We start from the raw sequence: 24,581 nt of genomic DNA, 5'->3' as shown, positions 1-24,581 counted from the left end.
AGAAGGAGTGTTCCACAACATCTGCCAAGTTGGAGTCGGTGCCACAGTTGCCTTGCGCATGTCGTTGGAGGGCATAGACAGCGCAGCAGGGGCTGCATGTTGTTCCAAACGGCAGCACCTGCCATTCGTAGGTGGTTGGCTCGTCCTGCGTCTGCATGTCTCTCCAGATGAACTTCAGCACCTGTTTGTCAGGGGACTGCAGGCGGATCTGATGGAACATGGCTTTAATATCCCCGCTCACAGCCACGGTATGCTGACGGAACCTCAGTAGAACACCAAGCAGGGAAGGTCCCAAGGTTGGTCCGGGCAGAAGCAGCTCGTTCAACGACTGTCCTCTGTATTGAAAGGAGCAGTCAAAGACCACTCTGTCCTTTCCATTATGGTGGACCATGTGATGTGGTATGAACCACGACTCTGTCTTGCTGGCTTCATCTGGTGAGATCTTTGCGATGTACCCTGCTTCTTCCAGCTTCCGTATTTTGGCTCGATAAGACTCTGCTTGCTTGGGGTTTGTAGTAAGCTTGCGCTCGGTGCTGCGAAGCCTGGGGAGTACTGCCTCTTTGGGAGCATGCAGAATAATGTCTGTGGTACGGCGGAGAAGCGGCGTGGCATAGCGGGAGACACCATCTACTGTTGTTCTGGTGGTGGCTGTTTGTAACAGGTGTAGGGCTCGATGATCTTCCTTTGAACGAGTAATAACCTTCTCACTGTAAGGCAGAGTGTCCATTTGCCAGAGGCGTTCCACATTCTTGTGAAGCTCAGTGGAAGCTGAGGATGTGGCGGTCTGCAAGCATCGTTGGATACCTGATGAGGGACGGATGGTGTCGACCGGGCCCTGAAGGGACCAACCTAGTTGGGTGCAGACTGCGACGGGTCCACCTGAAGGTCCTGCATGCACTGGTTGGACTGGTGAAATCAGGTGAGGCATGTCAGACCCAATTAGGAGTAGTGGCTGGGCGCGATTGACTGGAGGAATTGGGAGCCCTCTGAGGTGTTTGTATTTCTGTTGCAGCATAGAAACTGGGTAGGTGTGCTCAGTGAGAGCCAACCCTTTGGAGGTGAAGGCGTGAGTTATCAGGTGCTTCTCAGATGGCTGCAGCGGAGATGATACCTCTAAGGTGACTGATGTGCCCTCAAGCTGCTTGACGGTTTGCTGCACGGTCTGTAGAGAGAGCGTCTCTGGATGACCAGTGAGGTTCAGCTGGCGCACAACTTGAGGTAGAACGATGCTTCTTTCTGATCCATCATCGAGGACAGCATATGTTTCCATCACTCGGTTTCCATTATGGAGGAGGACCTTAACCACTTTCAGCATTACCTTTGGGGATCGATTGGGCCTGTCCAGATAAACCTTTGTGGGATGTAGACTGACGGCATATGTCTTAGTGGTGTCTTGGGTTTCCTGGACCGCCTCATGTAGGACTGTAAGGTGCAGCTCCTTGCAGGTTTTGCATGGTCGCTTAAGGTTGCACTTGTCCTCGGTGTGGTTGCGGCCGCATTTCCGACACCGTTTTCCCTCATCGAGCCACTTCTGGATCTGGTCGGTGTTCAATTTCTTGAATTCCTCGCAGGAGTTAAGGTAGTGTTTACGGCTGTCACAATATGGACAGAAGGGCGTAAAGTTGGACTTGGCCTTTGCCTTAGGCTTCTTCTCTCCTCCACCCTCTTCTACAAGGCATACAGTTGTGGGCCGCCCTTTTGGTTGAGCTGTTCGTTGTTCTTTCTTAGTCGATCTAGGAACATCATTGTACAGGGCAGCTGCTCGACACGAGATGCGTTTTGCTTGTGACTTGGTCTGTAGCCAGGTAGCTAAGTCTTGGAGGGTGTAGGTCCTATCCGTACCAGTCCGCAGAATGCGTTTACGTAGGCAATGCACCACGAAGCTATCTCGGTAAGCAGGAGGCATCTTGCCGAGTAGACGGTCTACATGGGAGCCGCAGTGGAGTTCGTATCCGGTGTGCCCCTCTAGAGTTCGTAACATGCCCACTAGAGACTGCACAGACAGGGCAAATGTGTCGAAGGCATCAGCGTCACCCATCTTGAAGGCAGGAGCATTGAGGATTGCTCCTAGCTCGCTCTGAACTAGCTGTCTTGGCTGCCCATATTTGTCTTGCAGAGCTTGCAGCGCATGTGTGTATGGTGCAGGGTCAAGCATGTAGGGTTTCGCAAGCTGTAGTGCGCTTGGGAACTTGATGTGTCCGAGTAGGACTTGGTATTTATGCTGCTCACTGAGGTGAGGGTTGCTGCCAAGTACGTTGTCCAGCGCCAGTTTTAATAAAGCAAAGTCACTTTCCTGTCCACTTTCAAACACTGGCAGTGAAGGTCGTGGGATTCCAAGGGCGGATGCGAGCAGCAACTCAGCTCCAGGTAGCGGTGCATAACCGGAGTAGGCATCGGAGTAAACGGGAACCGCTTGTGGCCCATAAGGAGCGGAAGAAAATGCCGTAGGTCCTTGGCTGACCTGGTGGGCAGTGTTTGATAGCTGAACAGCTGGCTGGGTGTAGCTGTGAGGAGGTGGGTACCCTAGTGAAGACTGTGACACTGCTGAATAAGCAGGTTGTTAGGAGTATGGCCCCTGTGACAACGACGGGCCGTTAGGAGGCTGTGACCCGAAACTCTGTGCTGAGTGATTTGTCATAGGGTGCAAAGATGCAGAGGCAATGATCTGTGATGCTGGGTGTGTCACCGGTTGTACCACAGGCATGAGTCTCTATGGCGGAGAAGGTTGTGGCCTCACTAACCCTGGCGCCAGGGGTGCTGGATTCTGGAGCTGTACTACCGGGTGTGCCTGTGTTGCTGTGTTGGCAGGTTTGTAGTATCAGCGGTGATCCATTGATGGGTGCTGCTGTGGCAGCAATCGGTTGGTGCATCACCTGTGCTGGAGGTAAGTGCACTGCTTGTGGACAGTCTTGGAAAAGTGCCGAGTCTTCAGTAGATGCGGGCGAAGGTACATGTGTCCCACCAGGTGTAAGCATTGTGGAGACAAGCTTGGCTACTTCTAACTCCTGTTCAGCCTTTGTTAGGCGCCGCTGTCTTTCAAGTTGCTTTGTTAGCACTTCTCGCGCCCTTAGTGTCTCTTCCTGGAGTCACTGTGCTTCTTTGGCTTGATCGTCTAGCCGCCTAATCTCAAGGTCAGTTTGGGTTTCGTGCTTGATCATACGGCGGACATCTTCAAGCTCCAACTGCTTTATTCTCTCTTCCAATATTGCGGCTTGGACATCTGAGAGACCGGCGGTGGGGTACGTACTAACAGAGTGGGCTGTATGCTTACTGGTTCTGCTATGCCTGGATGACCTTCTGCCGGATGATTTGCTCGAATTGCTACTGTGGTGGCTGAGGAAGCGTTGAACAGTAGGAGGTGGAGCTGTAACCATGGGTGAAGGCTGATATCCAACTTCATAGTCATTCAGGTGAGCAGGTAAGCGGTGCTCTCTTTGTGGGTGTTCTCGAGTCTCTGGGATGTCTGTCACTGCTTTGGCGGCCATATTTGATGATAATTGCGCTCAATCCGGCTCGAAGGACCAATGTTGAGGGGGAACCTCGGAATAGGATTGCTGATTGAGGCGGCAAATATGGTCAGGTGACTCCGGTAAGAGAATCAAGGACTTGGAGAGAGAAATCCAGTTTTCGTCACTTTAATTTTGAACAGTGGCATTACAATGTTCCGTGTGATGTGTGACCAGTGTGTGTCAAGTGTGGTCTGTAATATAACAGAAAGGAATAAAACTATATTAGCGAAGAAATGAATCTACTGTATATTATCAACACAGAGAAACGACATAAGCAGCTATATAATACAATACCATTGTATAAGCAACATAACTGGAAATAAACATAAGCTAAACATTTCTGTAACAGTAATGTATTGGGGTGGCGACCCATTGTTTGAGATAATCTGCATCAACACATTGGAAAAGTCTAAAAACAATAATATTCCCAGTAAACTATGCAGACTGTGAATATAAATAACAATTATACATTGCACTATACTCTATGAACAGTATAATGGTTAGCTAATGCCATCCAACTACAGTGCTTCAGTGCTAGCCACTGTTAGCTTACTAGCAACAACATCAACTCAAACATCAAAACATCAATCTACTAAATACGTAGGCTAAATGTTTAGGTTTAACTGTATTACACAAATTACCCATTATAAACTGGTGTAACACACTTACTTTTGCTCAATAACGCACGATAAGAACACACATGCACAGGTCTTCCACAGGTCATATCCACTGAAAACTAAAAATGCCCGATCTGAACATGTGCTCTGGATATGGCTGTAATTCCAACATTCACCACTTGATGTCACTGTGGGGAACAACTCTATGGGGCTTTCTCACAGGCACTATTGTGAGATCATGGCTGTAGTGCTACCCCCATGATTGTTTGGCTTACAGAAAAAAAACAACCATTTCATAGTGTATATAATGGTATAGTAGCAGTAGTAGCATCTCTCCAAACAATGTGTGGAGGAACATTTGGGTTGTTGGCTTACTGACTAGTAGTCAGCAGTAGAAAAATTGTGTTCCTTTGAAAATGAATTATGTTTTCTTTTCTCATCACATGATTGTGCGACCCTTTGGGCATTTAAAATGACTAAATTTCCATTGAAATTACTCCTTTTTTGCTGCAGGGTGGCCATAGTATTTCAGATGTGAAAACCCTGGTCTGTGCTGCTGACAGAACAAATTACGCACACCTCCAGTGAATTTCAGGCAGTAATGTGTGTAGTTCTCATCAGCTGGAGTAATCTTCTGGAGAAATGCTCTCATATGCTCTCTGTGTGTTGAGGTGCTCTGCCCTTCCCTAGTGCAGCATTGAGCAGAGAGGAGGAGGAAGTAGGTTTGGCTTTCAGTCACAGTGTTGACAGACTTTTTCAAATGTTGATGCCTGCAGTAGTCATCTTTCCGCATTTATCCTGCATACAAGCCTCTCTCTCAGCTGCCCTTATTTAAAAAGCAACTGGTTTCACAAACTTTTCACCTGCTTTGTAAAACTGGCAAAACTAAAAACAAGATGTCAGAAGATGACACAAATAGTCACAAAATTCTGTGTTTCTTTGGATATTTTTCTATATTCAAAAATAATGAGTCACTTCAGAGCTTGTTCAAAACCAATTATGGAGGCAGCCATCTTAATTAAGTTCGATGCCACTTCACGTAGGACCTGTACACAGTGCCCTGCACCATCAATCCCATTTTTTTGTATTTTTTGGACCAAAAGTTGAGCTCTGTAGATACATCTGTATTCCTTCCTATCTAGAACCACTAGGAGATGATGGCATACTTACTTGATAGACGAGCTCCTTCTGTGTAAAAAAAAAAGTTATTCCATCACATTAGAAAGATTGAAAAGAGGCCAGAAACACATTTTTTTCTGCCAAGAAACACCACTGGTACTTCCATCTGCTCTTGTTAATTGTCATTATTGACGCTATCTTTGCAATAACTAGACTTAAAACGGTATTCAATGACTATCAATGTTAGTGCTTTTTGATTTGAAAGATGTCCTTTTCTACTGTTTTACCAGTCACATTACTAAATATGAGAACCAAATCAGGCGCTACATTATTTTTGGAAGGTAGAGAAGATTCAATACCTCTATTAATATCTTATTTAGGTTTTAGATAGGAGGGGATTCAAACTAGCTTTGGACCTAAGTTTGTGAGCTGTAGATTGTCTCGCCAGGCAACTGAACGGTAAAAATGAAAAAAAAAGAATTTTAATCCATTTTAACATTGTGCTGCATTAGGTCACAATGTTGACAATGCATAATAAGAACAAATGCACCTGAAATTGTTGCCTACTTAAAGTACAAATAACATACTCTAATACCCAACTATGCTTGAATTTTATTTTAATTTTTTTTGCATGGGTGGTCTCTAAACAAGAGATCATTTATGCAGTAAAATGATGGGGGCCACAGTATTACACTGCAGCACCATGGTGGCAGGCTACAACATCATTGGCCTTCATTATAACCCTGTCCTCATCTGCCAGCCTCCTTAGTCATAACCTGGTAGAAGATTTAGACAAGCCACAATTGAGAGGGCCTCTCTGAAGCCCTCTGCAAGCTCTGTGGAAACTGAATGAATAAAAGATGAAGAGCCACACAAAGAAGACATCTGTGGCAAAATCTTAAAAGTGTCTTCTTTTGACACAGTAGAGCTATCTTGACATATGAGACAGGTGCCCAGTTCCTGGGGGAAAGAAATTGAAATAGGAGGAAAAAAAATGCTGTTCTTCTGTGATCACATCATATACACAACAGACATTAGTGACACAGCCACACACACACACACACACACACACACACACACACACACACACACACACACACACACACACATATATATATAAATGGTGAGTATGGTCAACCTGTCCTGGGGTCCTTGTTGCATCTCACACTTGGCACTTGTCCAATTGCTGAATAGTAAACCATCCCACCTCTCTCACTGTAGGGTTTTCAAAGTGCCAAAGAGTCTGGCTCAATGGTATGGCAACTAGAAGGCTTTCAACATTGATAGCCCTCCATCACAAGCCAAATTAAATGATGGTAAATGATGGAGGCACAACCATTCCAATATATTCTTTTACATAATGTGTTGCAAGTTCTGGGAAACTTTATATTTTCTTTAAAGAGCAAACCAATATATTGCAGATGAACCAAAATAAACAAAACAAAATGCAAGTACAAGAGTTTTCCGATCATTGTACTGAGCACACTTAAAGGTTGTCTTCAAAAATAATATGCTTAACATCCAGAAAGATGGTATCACACAAAAGAGATTTTGCAAATGCATTTGGATTCTTTTATCAAGAACTTTATTTCCAAAATCCATTATGAAGAGGATAAGATACAAGTATTTTTTCTCTAAATCTACCTTTTTCTCAATGTGATTCAACAACATTGATGGCATCTGTAAAGGAAGTGGATGTACTGGAAGTTGTCAAACAATTAAAAACAGCAAATCACCTGGGACAGACAGCAAGTGCAGGTTCAGGAGCTTGTACCAAACGTGACCAAACTAAAGAATTAGTACCCGCTATCACAGAAAAACTTTCCCTAAAATGTGGGCAGATGATGTCAAAAATGTTATACACTTTACAAGTAATACTTAATGTAGTGTAATTTGCTTATTTTTTAACAATCTCAAGTGTTTGGGATTATTAATGTTCTATTTTACCTAATGTTTGGTGCATGACAGGTCCAGTGAAGCTGACACTGACCTGACTATTTCACAGGATCAAGCACTGACTGATCACTGCTACTCCAGGAGATTAGGAAATTAGAGGAAGTTTTTATGTGATGTAGAAACATAATGAATGAGTGAAGAAGCCTGACAAATAATTCTAGCTTGATGTTTTACACAGGCCTGTCCCTCAAAGCAGTTCTATGACAAAACTGTAAAGGCCAACCAAAAATTCACCATGAGTCCAAAGGTTGCTGCTGTATAAACTGGTTCCTCTCAGCTGTACTCATGCCGGTTTGGGGCACCACCTGTACTATAGCTTGTCAGGTCCTTATAGGCTATATTTTTTTAGAGCATAAAGCGTATCACTGTCCCAGGATGTTGCTAACAGGATTCTCTCTTATAGACATACCAGTCCCTTGGCTGCCTCAGAGCTTAAAGGAGTTTTTGCAACTAAACATGCAACATTGACCACATTGAGGAAACCACTCAATCTTGACTCCAGGGTCTATTCATTAGATGTTTAAGGAATGTTCATGTAACAGAAGATCAACTATCTGTTTACTTCTACATTCCAAAATATCATGAATGCTGTTCAACCAAAAAAATCCATTCATTTAAGAACTGTTGTCACTAACACTTCAGCTGCTTGCAATAACTGTGTAGTTCATTTGGCCATTTCTTGATAATTGGCAATATTCACCTTGTTCACAGCTATCAGCCGTTCTGCAAATAGGTTATTTGATAGTGTGAGAGCCTTAAACTATTTTGACATCCTTCATCGTATTCTTTCTATAGTCTGCTCCATCCTGTTCCTCTCGCTGCCCCCTACTTCCATTTAGGTTCTCTACAATCCAATGCAGACTGCTGAAAAAAGGATACCAAAATCTTTGGAGATGGCCTTGTGTCAATTTGCAACATGAAAGTAGTAATATACCTTTTTTTAAAATTCGAACTTATTTATAGGGTGCCTTGTCACTGCAGTTTTTACCGGTGGACAGTTGTAGTCTTGAGCAGTATGCTTCTGCGTTGTCACATAAACCCATACGCACCTGGCTCTACTGCAGTGCTGCTACTTGGGCAATGTTAATTTCGTTGATGAAGCCATTATGTAACTTTGTAAATCAATTACCCTTTTTTTGTGACTAGACAAGACAAAGAGGAACTAAAAATAGGTATGACAATAAAAACTGTTACAAAATACAGTATTGTGATGGATTGAGATCATTACATATATTATAGGCCTATTGCAGTGCTTATATTGACTGGGACTAGTTGTAACTTTACTTTCCCCTTGTGGCAAAAAAGGTTATAGCTTTTAAGATTGTGTATATGTGTCACTGCGCTGACTGGTTGTTGGGAGCTGAGAGGTATTTACTAAAGCTACATCTACACAGGTGTTGTCCGTCTCCTGATTATAATAGTAAAAAGTATTGGAAGTAGAACCCGAGTATGTTACACTGGTGACGAGTCAAGGAGAGCAGCATTGTCTACGTGCATGCCAGAGCAAGAAGTTGAATGTCCTGCGCTCAAGCAGCTAGAGGGAGCAGCAGCACTACTTGCTAGCACGATGGCTATGATCCAAATCTGTGCGCTAGCGGAAAAGATGGACAAGAAGATTTTGAATCTTACTTGGAGAGACTTGAACAGTGGATGATGGCAAACAATCTGACATATGACAAGAAGGTCAGTGTGTTCCTGTCGATAATTGGAGTGGATGCCCACAGTCTTTTGAAAAAGCATTGAAGGAGAATGTAAAAATGCCCTGGATCTGGATCACACTGCAACAGTGCACAGAAAAGCTTCCAACAAGCACCAAATAGTGTGATGACAACAAACGGCAGCAGCAACCTTGCTACAGATGTGGGGGTATGAGACACACAGCACAGGTATGCAGGTATAAACAAGAAAAGTGTCATCATTGCTCTAGAGTAGAGCATATAACATGCATGTGTAGAAATAAAATGGCACAATGTGCAGCAGGAAGCAACAGAAAATGACAATGATGAGGATGGTGAAGAGGGACTGTTTTGGGTGTCGTGCTGTTCTGTGTTCATAGCTTCTGGTAGGAATTATGGCATTAATGTTAATGTTAGTCTATCCATCCATCCATCCATCCATCCGTTTTCTTCCGCTTATTTCTGTTAGGGTCGCGGGGGGGCTGGAGCCTATCCCAGCGGCTTTCGGGCGAGAGGCGGGGTTCACCCTGGACAGGTCAGTTAATGTTAGTGCTGAAGGAAAGGGAGTAGAAATGCTGCTAGATACAGGAGCAGCTGTAAGTTTTGTCTCAGAGATAGTTTACTAAGACTCGGTGTCTCACCTCCTCCTTGAGAAAAGCCGCCTGCAGTTGACCTCCTTTACAGGAGAAATGATTGCCGTGTTAGGGAAAGTGACTGTTGATGCAAAATATGAGCAGCAGGCGGTACAGGTATCCATGGTAGTTATGAAGGGAGACCGACCAACTCTACAAGGCTGGAGTTAGTTGGACGAAATCAAACTGAACTGGAGTAACATCTTATCCGTCAAAACAACAGGAATTGCAAGTGATGTGGACGTGGAGGCTGTGCTACAGAAACACAAGGCCATATTCAAGGAGGGCCCCAGTACTATCTGTGGCTTTAAAGCCTCTATTGGAGTACAACGTGACACCAACCCTATTTTTAAGAAGGCCCAACCTGTGCCTTTTGTACTTACACTGTAGAGTCAATGGAAAAGGAACTAGACAGACTTGAAGGCACAGGCATTATATCTAGGACAGACAGAAGTGAGTGGGCATCACCTCTAGTAATAGTCGCAAAGTCAGATAAGTCAATCAGAATATGTAGACGACAAAGCGACTATAAATCAGAGTGTGGAGGAGGAAACCTACCCACTTCCAAACACGGAAGATTTGTTTAGAACGTTGGTGGGAGACAAGTTGTTTACAAAACTGGACTTATCACATGCTTACCAGCAGCTAGAACTGGATAAGGACTCAAAAATACCTCACAGTCAACACACACCACTGCCTGCAGTGTCACTACAGAGACTCAGGGCACTTGTGTGTCCACTCCTAGACCAAATTGCATTCCGGACACAACTACCAGAATGCCCTGGACTGCCTGTGCAGAGTGCAGCCACTCAAAGAGACATTCAGTCTACACTGAACAAACCCAGCAGTGCTGCAGTGCGCCGCTACCCTTAGTGAGTGCTCCTTAAACCAGACAGATTATCTTATTAGCCACCTGAGGTAAAAACAAAAACCAAAAACAAAACTGTCTGGTTGTTCCTAGGAGCCTGAAAGCATGATCCCTTGGACTGTTGGTACAATTTTGATACTACATTTAGTTTGTCTCTGTTTTGTGTTTTCATGTTGATATTGTTATTGTTAGATCGTGGCTTGCTCATTGATAGAAACTAAGAGATGGTACATTGTTTTTACTCAACAGAATAAAAGAAAAAATTAATGGTGGAGGAGTTCAAGTATCTTGTTCATGAGTGAGGGTAGGATGGAGCAGGAGATAGATAGGCAGTTTGGGGCAACGTCTGCTGTGATGCAGGCGCTAAACTGGTCTGTTGTGTTAAAGAGGGAGCATAGCCAAAAGGTGAAACTCTCAATTTACCAGTCATTCAATGTTCCAACCCTCACCCATGGTCATAAGCTGTGAGTAATGACCGAAAGAAAGAGATCGCGAATACAAGCAGCAGACATGTTCCTGCCGCAGGGTGGCTGGGCTCTCCCTCAGCAATAGGGTTAGAAGCTCGGACATCTGGGAGGGACTCTGGGTAGAGCCACTGCTCCTCCATGTCGAGAGGAGTCAGTTGAGGTGGTCCGGGCATCTGGTGAGGATGATTCCTGGACTTTGGTTTTTCCAACCGGGAGGATGCCTCGTGGCGGACCCAGGACACACTGGCAGGATTATACTGTATCTCTTGACTGGCCTGGGAACAATTCAGGATTCCTCCAGAAGAGTTGGTGGAAGTGACTGGGGAGAAGGTGGTCTGGGCTTTCTTGCTGAGGCTGCTGCCCCAGTGACCTGGAACCAGATACGCGGAGGAAGACGAGTTAATGGTTTTCATTCTAAAGGGGAGAAGTGCAATATATTGAGATCATTCCATATGTATAGGCCTATTGCAATGCTCATGTTGACTAGCAGTAGTTGTAACTACACCCCCCCCCCCCCCCGGCAAAAAAGGGCATAGCTTTTCAGTTTGTGTATATGGTCGGTTGAAGAGAGTTGAGTTTTTTGCCAAAGCTACATCCACACAAGTTTTGTCGGTTTCCTGATTATTATAGTAATAAGTATAGCAAGTAGAACCCGAATATATTCAAAGTACATATTGTGATTTCATTGAGGAGAATTGTCAAGACGAAAATGTTGGTTATGAATTACAGGACGTTTAAAAAAGGCAATGATTTTTTCCCCTCTGCTGTGCATCCTGTTAGTCAAACTGGAATGCATCCCTTTGACTTACATGCCATGAACGCTATATGTGCACACTTCCTTCCCCGGTGAAGCTACCTCAGCCTCAAAGACAGCGCTGGCAAACAGCTTACAGTACCACTTTTATTTTTGCACAATCCACTAACCTAGAACAGCTCGTGATACTTTTCTGTGTTTGTTACATGAAGATTAAAAGCAGAAGAAAGAGAAATCACAACAATGGTTGTTCCTTATGAACCAAACCAACCGCTACAGATGTTTAATGCACTGTGATTAAATGTCTCTATATGTCATAAGATAGGACTTTTTAATAATAGGTTGCAGTTCACATGCGCAGTGTTGCTATTTCTGCTTAAAACAAAATCTTTATTTCTTGTGAGTTTAAGTGTTAAGAAGGTGTGAATGCATTGTTACTTAACAAATTTAATAACTTGATGCTGTAAACTCAGTTCCAATTTTTGGTGTCTATGTTAGTGAATGAATTAAAGAGAGAACATTATTTTGACTAAAAATTGACTAAAATGTAATGAATTTTCAAAATGATTTTCAATTTTGTCAACCAAAACTATCAAAAATAAAAATGACTATAATGCGACTAAAATGAAGATGAGTTTTTGTCTCAAGATGAAGACTAAATTAAAAATAGCTCCCAAAATTAACACTGTTGGTGGGTCAGGATTTGTCACCATCTGACAAAATGAAGTGTTGTGGACAGTAAACAATGGAAAGTTTTATGTTGAAATGACTGAACTACCAGTAGTTTACATCTCATTCAGTCATTTTCAAGAATAGGAATTCAAACATTTCCCATAAGGCCTGAACAACTTCCAGGGAGTCGTTGTTGCTGCCATATCTTGTGATTCATTTTGGGGAGTGATATTCAAGTCATTTATGAATGAATGACTTGATTTTTTTTTTTTATATATTCCCAGTCTCATTTCTTTTAAATCATTTCACATAGCCTCACTCTCTGTTCAATTTTTCTTTTTTTTAATTCACTGAAAAGATATCAGAGTCAATAAATATTTAAAATGGAATGTTATTCACAAAATCTTTTTTAATGCTGTCTGCATTCCCATCCAACCAGACGACTTTAAATGCGTTGGTAAAGAATCAAGCAGTCACATGTAAACTGTTGTGTTTACAGTGAGCCTATATGTCGATCCTTATGCTGTGATTCGGTTATAATACCGCAGTCCCTAAGAACAGAAGTGGCTCACCTGCATAGACAGAACACATGCTTTATTCAGGTGATGTATCATTCATTTGCTGCTTCTGGCTGAAATGGATGCAGCTGAGTCATCATCTCAGCTAGAAAGGGTTGTAGATTTGATTGGATTATCAGGTCTACTTACACTGTGACAAGAATGGCACCTGCGTCATCCAGGTCTACACTCCCTCTTGCCTGCTACACTCTGCCTGCGAGAGACGGCTGGTGCTCCCAGCCCATCATGGCTGTAAATCTCTAACTAGACTCTTCTCCACTGTTGTCCCCAAATGGTGGGGTGGTTAACTACCCAACTCCATACGATCCGCAGAGTCCTTTTCTACTTTTAAGAGACATTTGAAGACTCAAATGTTCAGGTAACACCTAAGCACTTAAATCTGACCCTTCTCTTATCCTCAGAGGTAGAATGAGTCAGACGGTTTAAGATCCTGCTCTGAGGGAATGCTTAGCACTGACAGTGTAGAATTTTGAATGTGTTGAATGTTGAAAGATATTGTTGATGTTGAATTATTGGTTGTGGTTTGTTGTGGTTGAGTTATATCAAGAAAGGAAGAAAAAAAAAAGCTGGCACGTCTGCCACTACATATTAGCACCTGCAGCCAATCAAATCTGAAACACTTTGTCCTACTAATTAAGTACGACTAAGTACTTTCCCACCAGTCTAAATTCTTGCTTGTGTTGTATGTCGCTTTGGACAAAAACATCTGCCAGATGAAACTGTAGAATTGTATACACGCTAAAATGAGTCAGGGTAAATGGCTATTCAGCAACCTTGTGTTGAGTGAATTGCCTCTTTTTTGTTACTTCACATTTAATTAATGCAGACTACATGGGCATTAACCTGCCGTGATTCTTTTCTGCTAAATCCTTTATTTGTGCATATTGCCATTAGGCAAGCAGTTTGTTTTGCCCAAAAATGTTTGCTTCCAAAAATTTGGATCATCATTTTGATGAATCTTGCTATCTTTTATCCTAGGTGGAAAAAGACATGTAACTTATGCTCTTTGTTTGTTTTAAACTTGCTTTTCCTTTGATTTATATTTGCAGAGAAAGTGTTTGGAGAGTTTCTGAGCTGGGAGCTGGAGGAAGCTTTGTCTCACCTTCCTCTGAAGCCAGGTCAGGCTGTGACTCTGGTAGTTATCATCAAAGTCAGGCTGGATTTCTCTGGACAGGAGAACCTTCTGCAGGATCTCAATGATGGTGAGTAACCCCAATGAACCAGCGATTACACATTTTTAGGGCTGCAGCTATCGATTCTTTTAGTAATCGAGTAATCTATCAATTGTTTTGGCAATTAATTGAGTAATCGATAACAAGTATTGCGCATTTTGCATTTTTTTTCAATTATGTTACTTTTGCTTTATTTAAGAGCAATGGTACTTTACAAAAGGGAAAATAAGACAAGTCTCTTAAATGGAAGTATGAAATGCTAATGTAGAAATACTGAGGAAAGTAACTTTATTTTGACTGTACTTTTACTTTAACTGTTGCTACTTTACTTTTTACTGAAGTACAAACATGCTCCTACAAGGGATTGGTTCACCAACATGCCACCATTTTCTAGTATGAGGTTGTGTGTCTGTACTTAGTAATCAAAAAACACCAATAAGAGAGCCATTTAGTTACAACAAAAACAATAGAAATGTTGATTTTTCTAAAAAAAAGGAAACAATTACATAAAGGATTTTTAATTGTTTTACCGGTCAATCTACGTTCCAACCCTCACCCATGGTCATGAGCTTTGGGTAATGACTGAAAGAACAAGATCGCGAATACAAGTAGCTGAAATGAGTTTCCTCCCCAGGGTGGCTGAGCTCTCCCTTAGAGACAGGGTGAGAAGCTCAGTCATTCGGGAGGTGCTCAGAGCAGAGCCACTGCTCCTCCATGTCGAGAGGAGCCAGTTGAGGTGCATCTGGTGAGGTTGCCTCCTGGACGCCTCCCTCTGGAGGTTTTCCAGGCATGTCCAAGCGGGAGGAGGCCTCGAGGCCGACCCAGGACACGGTGGAGGGATTATATCTCTCAGCTGGCCTGGGAACGCCTCGGGATCCTCCCGGAAGAGCTAGTGGATACGGCTTGGGAGACAGTCTGGGCTTCCTTGCTGAGACTGCTGCCCCCGCGACCCGGACCCACCGGATGAAGCGGAGGACGACGAAGACAAAGACGAAGATTTTTAATTGTAATTAGGAATTTTTACATTGGGGTATTAATGATTTTACCTAAGTAAAGCATATAAATTCTTTTTCCATCACAACAGGTCAGTGATCAGTGTTTCAGTGACTCTGGCTCAGTAAATAGTGTTTTATTTATGGCGACCTGCCACATTAAAACACAGGCACTGCAACATGATTTTCTATTTTTGGAAATGCCCACCATTCTCGGTCTGCCTAGAAGGTAATGCTTTTTTGTACAACTCTTGCAAGATTTGTGTCCATTGTTTCTACTAAAATAATCAAACACACACTATCTTTTGTGAGTCTAGGGTTCTCTTCTGGACACGACCCTATCTGTCTTTCTGTCAAACAAACAATGGCAGACTGCCTGTGAATAGCACGATGTTACACTCTGTAGTGTTTAACACACACAGACTTTATTTGTGCGGACACTCAGGTTTTGGCATTTTATTTTTTTTAAACATTTTTAGAGATCAATGGCATCCGTAATTGATGAGTGATCAGTCTGCCTTCCTCTCCTGCCTCACCTGTTCACTCTGCTCTGAGGAGGTCTGACGGTTACTGACAGAGAGACACAGACTCTCCTCTTTAATGTAAAGGCCTCCTTATATAGTTCTTTAATCTTGTAAGTACACCTGGTTGGTGTCGATATCATTCACCATCAAGTTAGTTTTGACTGTTTTAATGAACTCCGTCATTAACAACAAGTCTCCTCCACATGCAGCTTTCTGCTGTGAAAACTCAGTCACGGGTGAATTATACATGGACACAAATAGAAACACATTGGATGTTGGGGTGACTTTATAAAACATCCTGTAAAGAAAATCAACAGATCAGACACAGACAGGATGAGAGAAACGCACTGACCTCTGTGTGTGTACTGCATGTGCGTGTATGAAGGAACTGCACTGACTCAGAGAGGAGAGAAGCTGCAGCCGTGTGACAATAAATTATATCAAAACTTAAACTTAAGCTTGTCAATACTCTAGTGTTGAATGATTCAACTGTTCAATACCAAATTTCAGTGCCCACCTTGACCTGCAAAACAAAGTATAGTTCAGATTCAAATGAGGCTTTGACGCAAAAATTTTGTCTCGAGGAATTTTAGTAATTGAATGACTCAAGTTACACAAGGGATCGTTTCAGCCCTTCAAATTTTGCTGTTGTCATTTGGCAGTCACAATGCTAGAGAAATGCTTTTCGTTATAATGTGTCAGAAACTCAAATTGATGTCATATGTAGGTTGAGTACAGACAGGTTTTTCAAAGAGGAACATATAGATATGTGACGCACTGATAAAGACTCATGCTGTCTTCATAACTTCTTGAATGACTCCTTTTGGTAAATGGCATAACCGCAAGTATTTTTTTTTGCATGTTATTACTTTTTGCCTGTTTGTTATGCTTTAATTTTTTTTGGATGCAATACAACATGTTAACTGTTTTATTACAAAAAATTAAAACAGTCTAGAATTTTCTAAACGCTTTGAAGAACTCCAAATTTTCTGACTTTCCCTCACAGCACAGTGTTGTGACTCTAAATATTACACTGCATTTTTGCCTATGTGCACGTATAAAACGATACGTCAATAGTTAGTATTTGTTTAAGTGTTTAATAAGAGGTGATTATTCAGTGATGACGCTTCTTGTGTTTGGTAGATAAATATTTGAGATAATTTCATAGATCATGGATTTTTAAATTTCTACTATTATCAATTTGAAGATGCGTTTTTTTGTATTTTTCTTAACTTTAACACTGTAAAAAGAAAAAGTGTCACCTTTTATGAAATCTGAAATTCCTATAGAGTGGGCTTGGGACTGAGTCCGAATACATGGAAGTAAGCATTGTTTGATGCCCAATTCTTTGTCTGTGTTTGTTTTTTTGTTTTTGTTTTTTTTTGGTGAGATGGCCTAAAAAATAAGGTATGTGCTTAACACAAGCCAAACACATTTTGTCATTTTATTCTACAGCCTAAAATACATGTATGACTACATGCCTGTGAGTTTTGAAGTATTTAAATGCCTTAAGAAAAAAAGTGTGTGTATTTGTATGTGTTAATATTTATGACTATATATGACATATTTATATTTACAAAACTTCATGTCACAAATTTTTGCGAAATAAAATTCAATATATATCAATATATAGCTATATATCTATATATAGCTATATATAGATATATAGCTAAATATCTATATATAGCTATATATCTATATATGTGTGTGTGTGTGTGTGTGTGTGTGTGTGTGTGTTTATTGCCAACCCCTGGCTAGTATTTTTGAATTTTTTGAATGAAAATACAATTTTACTGAGAAAGACTGAAAAATAAGGAATGTGGCGAACTCTTCACACATCTTCATAATCACCCCCCTTTTGACCATTAAAAAAAATGGAGGTTTAAGGCTTTTTGGACCCATAAGTTTTGACCATATTTCATTCAGTATAATAAAAGTACGAGTTTACAGCACCACAAAGCACCTCTTTCCCAAATGACCAGCACCTCTATGAAGAAGTTGTTAACACAAAGTGAACATTTCAACTTTTTTGAAGGTATTCATTGCTTTGCTGTTGTTTGAGATGATTATTGTGAGATGAACATAACAACATAGCAACTGAGTTTATTTGCCCTTAGCTGCTTTTACTTCTCATTTCTTGGTATATAATAATCGAATGTTAATACTTTTAACTTAACAACTAAGATTTTTCCTGTGAGTTAGATGCAAAAATAACTGCTAATATATGGCTACGCACAGAGCACTCCTGCTTAGAGTTGCGGAGAAAATGGCTGCCTCATTTAAAATTCAACAATAATGGGAGAGAGGTCTTGAGGTCTCCACACCTCTATTTTTTTCCTAGCTTTTGACTTCCTCACGACAAATATCTGATATCCTCTCTTCTTATTCTTATTCCTGCTTTAAGGAAATAGTCCAGCCTTCTCCTCTACCTCACCGCTCATACATTGTGCTCCATCTCACAGTCATTCTCACAGTTCATTGTCAGTCTCCTCTCTTCCTTTTTTTTCCTCCTGACCTCTCCCTCCATCTCCAGACTGTTGAAACTCCTCTCCACAGACGCTATAGCCTGAGAAATTTTAGGGAGAGATCAATACGGGCCTGCTCCTGCGACAGCCAGACTTTACTTTGGGTGTGTTTGTTTATGTTTGCATGTGGATTTGGATGAATGAGAAAGTAAACACATACATTGCTGCATGTTTATCTCAGCTCCCATGCCACTCTCTTCATGAGGTCATTTCAATGATACTATTCCAGTGTTTAATTAGCTGAGCAATAACTGAGGTCCTGAATAGAAGAGATAAGACATGGGTCTTCCTAGACAGCAACTCTGAATGTAGTTAATATGGTGGTATTATGCCATGCAGTTTTTACTAAACTCATTTGATGTTATCTAACTTCTCTACTCAATGAAATCACAATAATTCTGTTATATTAATAAGTTGATTTGCATAAAACCAGTTGTATGGCCATGTTTTCAGTCTGTTATCTTGTGTATCAAGAGATTACCAACTACTGCCATATTTGCTAATGAAACTTTGAAACATTAATCTGAGCACAAATATTTCTTTTGACATTGGTTCAGTTATACTGAGCTATGTTCGCTGTCATATTTTGACATATTTGCCACAGTATTAATGGGGTCACATCTTACAAGCAATGAATGTGGTCAAAATTCTGCAATATAAATCCATCTAGCTAATACCGCTAGGCAGTTACTTAAGGCTAACAAGACTAGCCTCTGATCTGAAAGAAATGGGGAGAGCTATACCTCCATCCTTAATGGTCACCAGTGCAAAGACTGCGTGTATAGTGTAACATGCAAATTTCTGTTTCAATATTGGTTTGTAATTCAGTGTGGGTTGTAAAAAGTGAGCCATGACTCATATCCAACATTATCAACTAAACTAGGCATACGCTGTACAATTTTAGAAATGCTGTGTAATTCTCTCTCTCAATGTATTAGGAGATTGTTTGCAATTTAATGCCAAAACTCACGATTCTTGTGTTGATGCTGTACGTGCTGCTTGTCATGCCATGATCTGAGTGCTCACACAGAAGGTGTGTGGGCGAACGGTTCTGGCTGTTGACAATTGTCAATAAAGAATCATTTGGAAGCTCCAAGGACATTGTTTGTGCCATGAAGAAAAGAAAATGTAGACAAATTTGTTCAAGAGGAATGAGTTGTTTTAGAGGTTGTTGTTGTTGTTGAAACCAAGATTTCTCTGGTTAGATCTGTTGTGTTTAGAAGTCAGACACATCAAATACACGTGGGTGGCATGGCTCAGGGGTAGAGTGGCCGTCTAGCAACCAAAGGGTCGCTGGTTCGATCCTCGACCCCGGTGACCATGTCCAAGTGTCCTTGAGCAAGATACTGGACCCATAATTCCTCCTGATGAGTAGGTTGGCGCCTTGCGCCTCAGGTACATGGTTTGTGGCTCTTCCAGCCAGGTTTGTGGCTGGGCTTCCACTGTGCAGAGCTAAATTTCTGACATTCAGGCGAACAGTGATAAAGTTAAAACTGGGGCCATCTGCAGAGTGAGTTGTATGGCTCAAAAATTGGACAGGAAAGGGTCTCAAATCATCCAGTGCATGCCCAGCCCAACTTTCTCCACTCTCTGATGTAGAATACACTCTAATTCCTCTCTGGGGTCAAGACTCATGGGGAAGGTACTGATAATTGTGAGGGTTGGATATTGACAGTAATACTGGACAGACAAAGGGATGCTTTATTAAACAATGAAATGGAAGGTTTAACAACATTGTCCACATAGCTGTGTATGTACAGTATACATCATCCTTGCAGCATGAGAATGCAGCCACATCCTTGAACTCCATATACTGGGAAATTCATATTTACCTGGCAGCGAGTGAGCATTTTGCTAACTTGCTTAGAGAGATCTTGGAAGAAAGGTCTGGCACACACATCTTGTGTCTGCCTCTGTATTGTTGTTCTCATGTGCTGCATCTGCAGGCAGCTTTGACCATAGCACTGCCTCTGCCAGCCAAATCTTTTGTACATGGAGTTTTTCTTAAATAATGCTCATTAATATGACTTTTTTTTCATGTCATATGACAGATTTAGTTATGGCATGAATCCCATGTATCTGAAAATATATAAAAAGGGAATTTTTTTGTAAAACATGAGAGCAATTACAAGGTAATCTGCAGTTTCTGCTCCATTCTTTCCTGGAATGGGCTTTTGGTAAAGCTATTGATTGTTCTGTTTTTTTCTAATACTTTAAATACAAAATAGCCATCCATATGCCGTGGGTCTCTGGTTCAACTATATAATCTCCTCTAAAATATATATAAAAAAACAGAACTAGTTAAAATACGGTGGTATGCTGGACAACAATATCCTTGAATGAAGTGGAAATGAGAATTTAGAATGAGAGTGAATCCATAAAACCATTTTGCTTGTGGGAGCATTTATTAACATATTTTATTATTAACATCATTTGCGCCCTTGCAACACTGCAACAACACCTGGTATATAGGTCTTCACCTTATTACAGGTTTATAAAAAAATGAGCTTTACACAAGTCAATCAATATATTTGGCATTATTTTGATATTTGGGGTTATGGATTCTGATCCAATGCAGCCCCCAATTTGGCACAGGTTAAGCTCAGTCATCTGTATGCATTATTTAGGGAAGTTGGGGGTCTGTAAAACCCAAAACTGGAGCTGATGTCAGTTTCTAGATTATGAGGTCTAAGGCTACCTGGCAGCGGGATTGTCCACCTTTGGCCAAAAGGCTCTTTTGGAGTTGGTGCTAGCACTTTTCTCAGTTCTCTTATGTCCCTTTCCCGATGGTGAATAACCAGAGTTTGGCTTGGTAAAGGCCTTGGTAATTGAATTAACCTTCTCTATTATCCTGCAAAACCTAGAAAAAGACCTCAGTTCCTTCAGGTTTGTGTGGACTGGCCAAGATGTTAGAGCTTTGATTTTCACCAAGTCAGTCTCTACGCCCTTTTCTGAAACCAAATTGCCGTTTCCAAACCAAGTATTTCACAGAGGTTTGGAAAAATTTATATTTCTCTGGTGCCACCTTCAATCCATATTCCTTCAGTTGCTGAAGCACACCCTTCAGCTGCTGCTTATGCTTTTCCAAGGATGAGGAAAAAAATAATGAGATAATCGATGAACTCTAAAACTTAGTGTAGGGTCATGTCCCCCATACATTTCTCCATTAGGTGTTGACTGTTAACGGTGCATTGTGGTTCCCTGGGGCATTCTGTTGCATCCCCAAAAGCTTAGTGGGCAAACAAAAACTGTTTTCAGCATGTCAGATTCCCTTATTTCCTCTGATAATAATACGATTTAAGATGAAGTACAGAGAACTTCTTTGACCTCTTTTGGGCAGAGAATGCCTCCTCAAAGACACCAACACAGTCACTGGCGGTAGAGTGCATCGAAGTACAATGTGTGGTTCTTCACGCCAACTTCATGGCTGATGTGTGTACATTTTGACTGCTTTTGGTCCATTGGTAACACTTCAAGGAGATGCTGGGAAATTGTGTAAAATGAAAACAATCACTCCTTAAAAAAGTGATTCATGCATCAAAGACACAATAATGACACATTAACATCCACATCAGCAATTAGCCACTTGTATATAAAAGTGTACATATGAGGATGCAAAATAACTCTATTCACAACAACTTTGGCCTTGGTAGAGGATATGAAAATGGGAATTTGGAGTACTTGATGATAAATTCCGAGGATAAATTAGTTTTTTACAGAAACCTTGTGCCATCTAAGTGCAAATGATATGGGATGCACAAATGCATGTAGACATATACTGTTGCAGTGATGCCTGGATCAGCCCACCATTCCCTGATCCTCACAAACAGTACCACAGGGAAGTTTGTAATATTGCTTCTTGGTGAATTATTAATTAATTAGTTAGACTGATTTTAAATAAATCCTCTGAAGTGCATGGAGAGTGGCTGCCTCCAAACATACTGTCATTACAGCATCATTACTTGTCAGTGGTTGATGTTAATAATGTGCTGTTTTTGCCTCTTAAACAACAGAATGATATACCCCATATATATTATAAAGTTATTAAAAAAACAAGTATCACTATAAACTATCTTTGTTATTGAAACGTTCTCATTAGTTTTCCATTATTAATGTGGGAGGAGACAGTGCCAGATAACATTTTCCTCCTAGACTCTGCATGCAGCCTGTCAACTTCACCTGTGGTAAAGTTTTAATTTTTGACCAACTTTCTGCTTTTTGTTTTTCATGTTTCCTGATGGGTAAGGGAGGGATGGTCCACGCAAAGGGCCTGTTTATGCCAGTTGGCATATTAAAGCCTGGCAGAGTCTGGTTCTCATGCATGTGCCCTAATTTCACACACACATGGCTTCGCACGTGTTGAAGTTTTTTGTTTTTACATCATATTCCAGATGTGATCATACATCATGTGTCATTATGAAATCTGTGGAAGTCTTCATACATGATACCCCCAATTTTTTTCCAGTTGCATTGGTTACAAATTAAACAATCACAATCAGGGATGAGTGGTCCCACAACAGTGGTTAGTAACTCAAATCAACCCAGCATTCGGAATATTTGAGGGGTTTCATTTGTCAAACTCAAAAGAAACCATTCCATGATCCACACAACAAATCAAATTGTGAACTGGATGAAAGGTACAGTAAAAGCCTCGTTCATGAAATGTGACTGGTCTGATGGTGATTCTTGTATATGTTTTGATCTCTTCATCCTTCTCTGTAGCAGGTTAGGTTTGAAGTGTAATACCACAGAGAACTCTGCTCTACTCTCACTCTGCTGAAAAGTAATAAAAAAATCCCAGTTTGACCCTGAATTTCCTGTACCTCTGTAACACTCTGTCTTGTGTGGTAGTATGAGACCCTGATGTAGCATGATTAGTAAAACTCCCGATCAAAGCATTAATTAGTGGTGTAACTGGTTTGGAGGGAAAGGTTTTACATCTTTGCAAAAGGAACCAACAGGGTCAACAGAAATAATTCTCTTCAAGGAGCAGGCATTTGGAAAAATATTTTTTTCTTTTCTTTCAAGTTAGAGGAAAATATTAGGATGTTTGATTTTTTTTTAAAACTTCTTGTCCTTGTACTAAGCCAAGTAAATTACCCTCTATCTCTGGTTTTATATGTATTCTGTAGACTTGAGCATTTTTTTTCAGTATTGGATCTCCCATAATTCCTGTAACTGTGCTCAATTGTTGCCTGATATATTACCTGTCCCTGTAACCCAATTTGTTTATGGCAGTTAAAGCAACATCAATGGGACCAAGCAAAGACTATGCACTTGTACATTCTTCATCTCAGCTTCTAAGTTTTGTTAAACTGAAACCACAATGTAGTGAATGATTACATATCATCTGCTTATTGCCTTTTTACCTCAGCCAGGTATTGTTTTTATTTAGCAGGATTATGCAAATTCTGCAATGCCCATTCTCACCAAACTTGGTGAAGGGGTGTAGCCTTGGCCAAACAACCCATTAAATATACAGGAAAATAGCATTTTCTTATTTTGGGTTTGGCTGAGTTGGCCTTGGTGAAGATATGTGTGACTTTCCTCTAGCTCTGGGTATTTTTGTTCAGTCACGCTGGTATTTTGATGGAGGAACTGACTTTTAATATCCATATTATAAGTTAGTTCCTTTATTATGATACAGTTTTATCACTGGTAAAGTATTGTGAGAGTGTTATTTCATTAGTTACTCCAAATTTTTAAAAAGGCTACACTACTTACACTACTCCTGTGGTACATATCACATAGCTGTGGTTATGTTATGCAGTTTTCATCAAAGCCTTATAGCAAAGTATCAACTGGTCCTTATCACATCTCTTACCTTCTGTCTTTCCAGCTCCAATTGGAGGAAAAATGATAGTTTAGCCTGCATGTGTTTGAAATATATGCTGTTTGTGCGTTGTATCAACTTTAGCACTTCTCTCTCTCTTACTAACTGTAAGCTCAGATCTGTTGCAGCCTTCACTATGTTTTATCTTCACTCACTGACATGTTGCATTGGAGGTAGGAATTCAATTATTTAGAGTGACATTATAAAGAGTGATATTTTTAAACTTAATGAATCATGCTGTTTGAGGATCAGCTTCTATTTCTATGCACATTTGCAGGGAAAGTCAATCAATCAGCCCTATCTGTATGGTGCCTGGCAGTGCTGCACCAGATGTCCACCAGAAATGTCAGCTGAGGCAGAAGGGGGCACATAAGACAACATAACTGTAAACCCCCTATTCATAACAAAAGTTATCTCATGACACTTTAAAGGTAGAGCAGATCTAGTACCACACTCCTTCAATGAATTTACACCCAACAAGTCTCCATCAGGAAGCACATCCTGCAACAGCGGTGATGAAAACCTACCTTTTAACAGGCAGGAACGTCGAGCAGATCCAGGCTCAATGGGATCTGCTTTGACTCGTTGGGAGAGAGCAAGAGAGTGGGGCAGAGACAAAGACAGATAATGGAGGAAGACAGATATACAAAAGGAAAGAGGGAGAGAAAGGGAAGAGACTGATGAACA

General features: G+C 41.1%; 1 protein-coding gene across 2 annotated transcripts in view; it reads left to right on the top strand.

Moving 5' to 3' along the window:
* The window catches only part of trappc9 (trafficking protein particle complex subunit 9), a 242,188-nt gene that overhangs the window by 75,406 nt on the left and 142,201 nt on the right, over positions 1 to 24,581 (top strand). For both annotated transcript variants that reach the window (XM_086193247.1, XM_086193246.1), the window contains one exon: positions 13,898 to 14,050. In XM_086193247.1, the coding sequence (XP_086049373.1) occupies positions 13,898 to 14,050 (153 nt within the window). The remainder of the gene's footprint in view (positions 1 to 13,897; positions 14,051 to 24,581) is intronic.

The sequence above is a fragment of the Aulostomus chinensis genome, chromosome 22, assembly GCF_037954235.1.
Source record: "Aulostomus chinensis isolate RoL2024-O1b breed Wild chromosome 22, RoL_Achi_v1.0, whole genome shotgun sequence".
NCBI lineage: Eukaryota > Metazoa > Chordata > Actinopteri > Syngnathiformes > Aulostomidae > Aulostomus > Aulostomus chinensis.
This window is presented reverse-complemented; position numbering and strand designations above follow the sequence as displayed.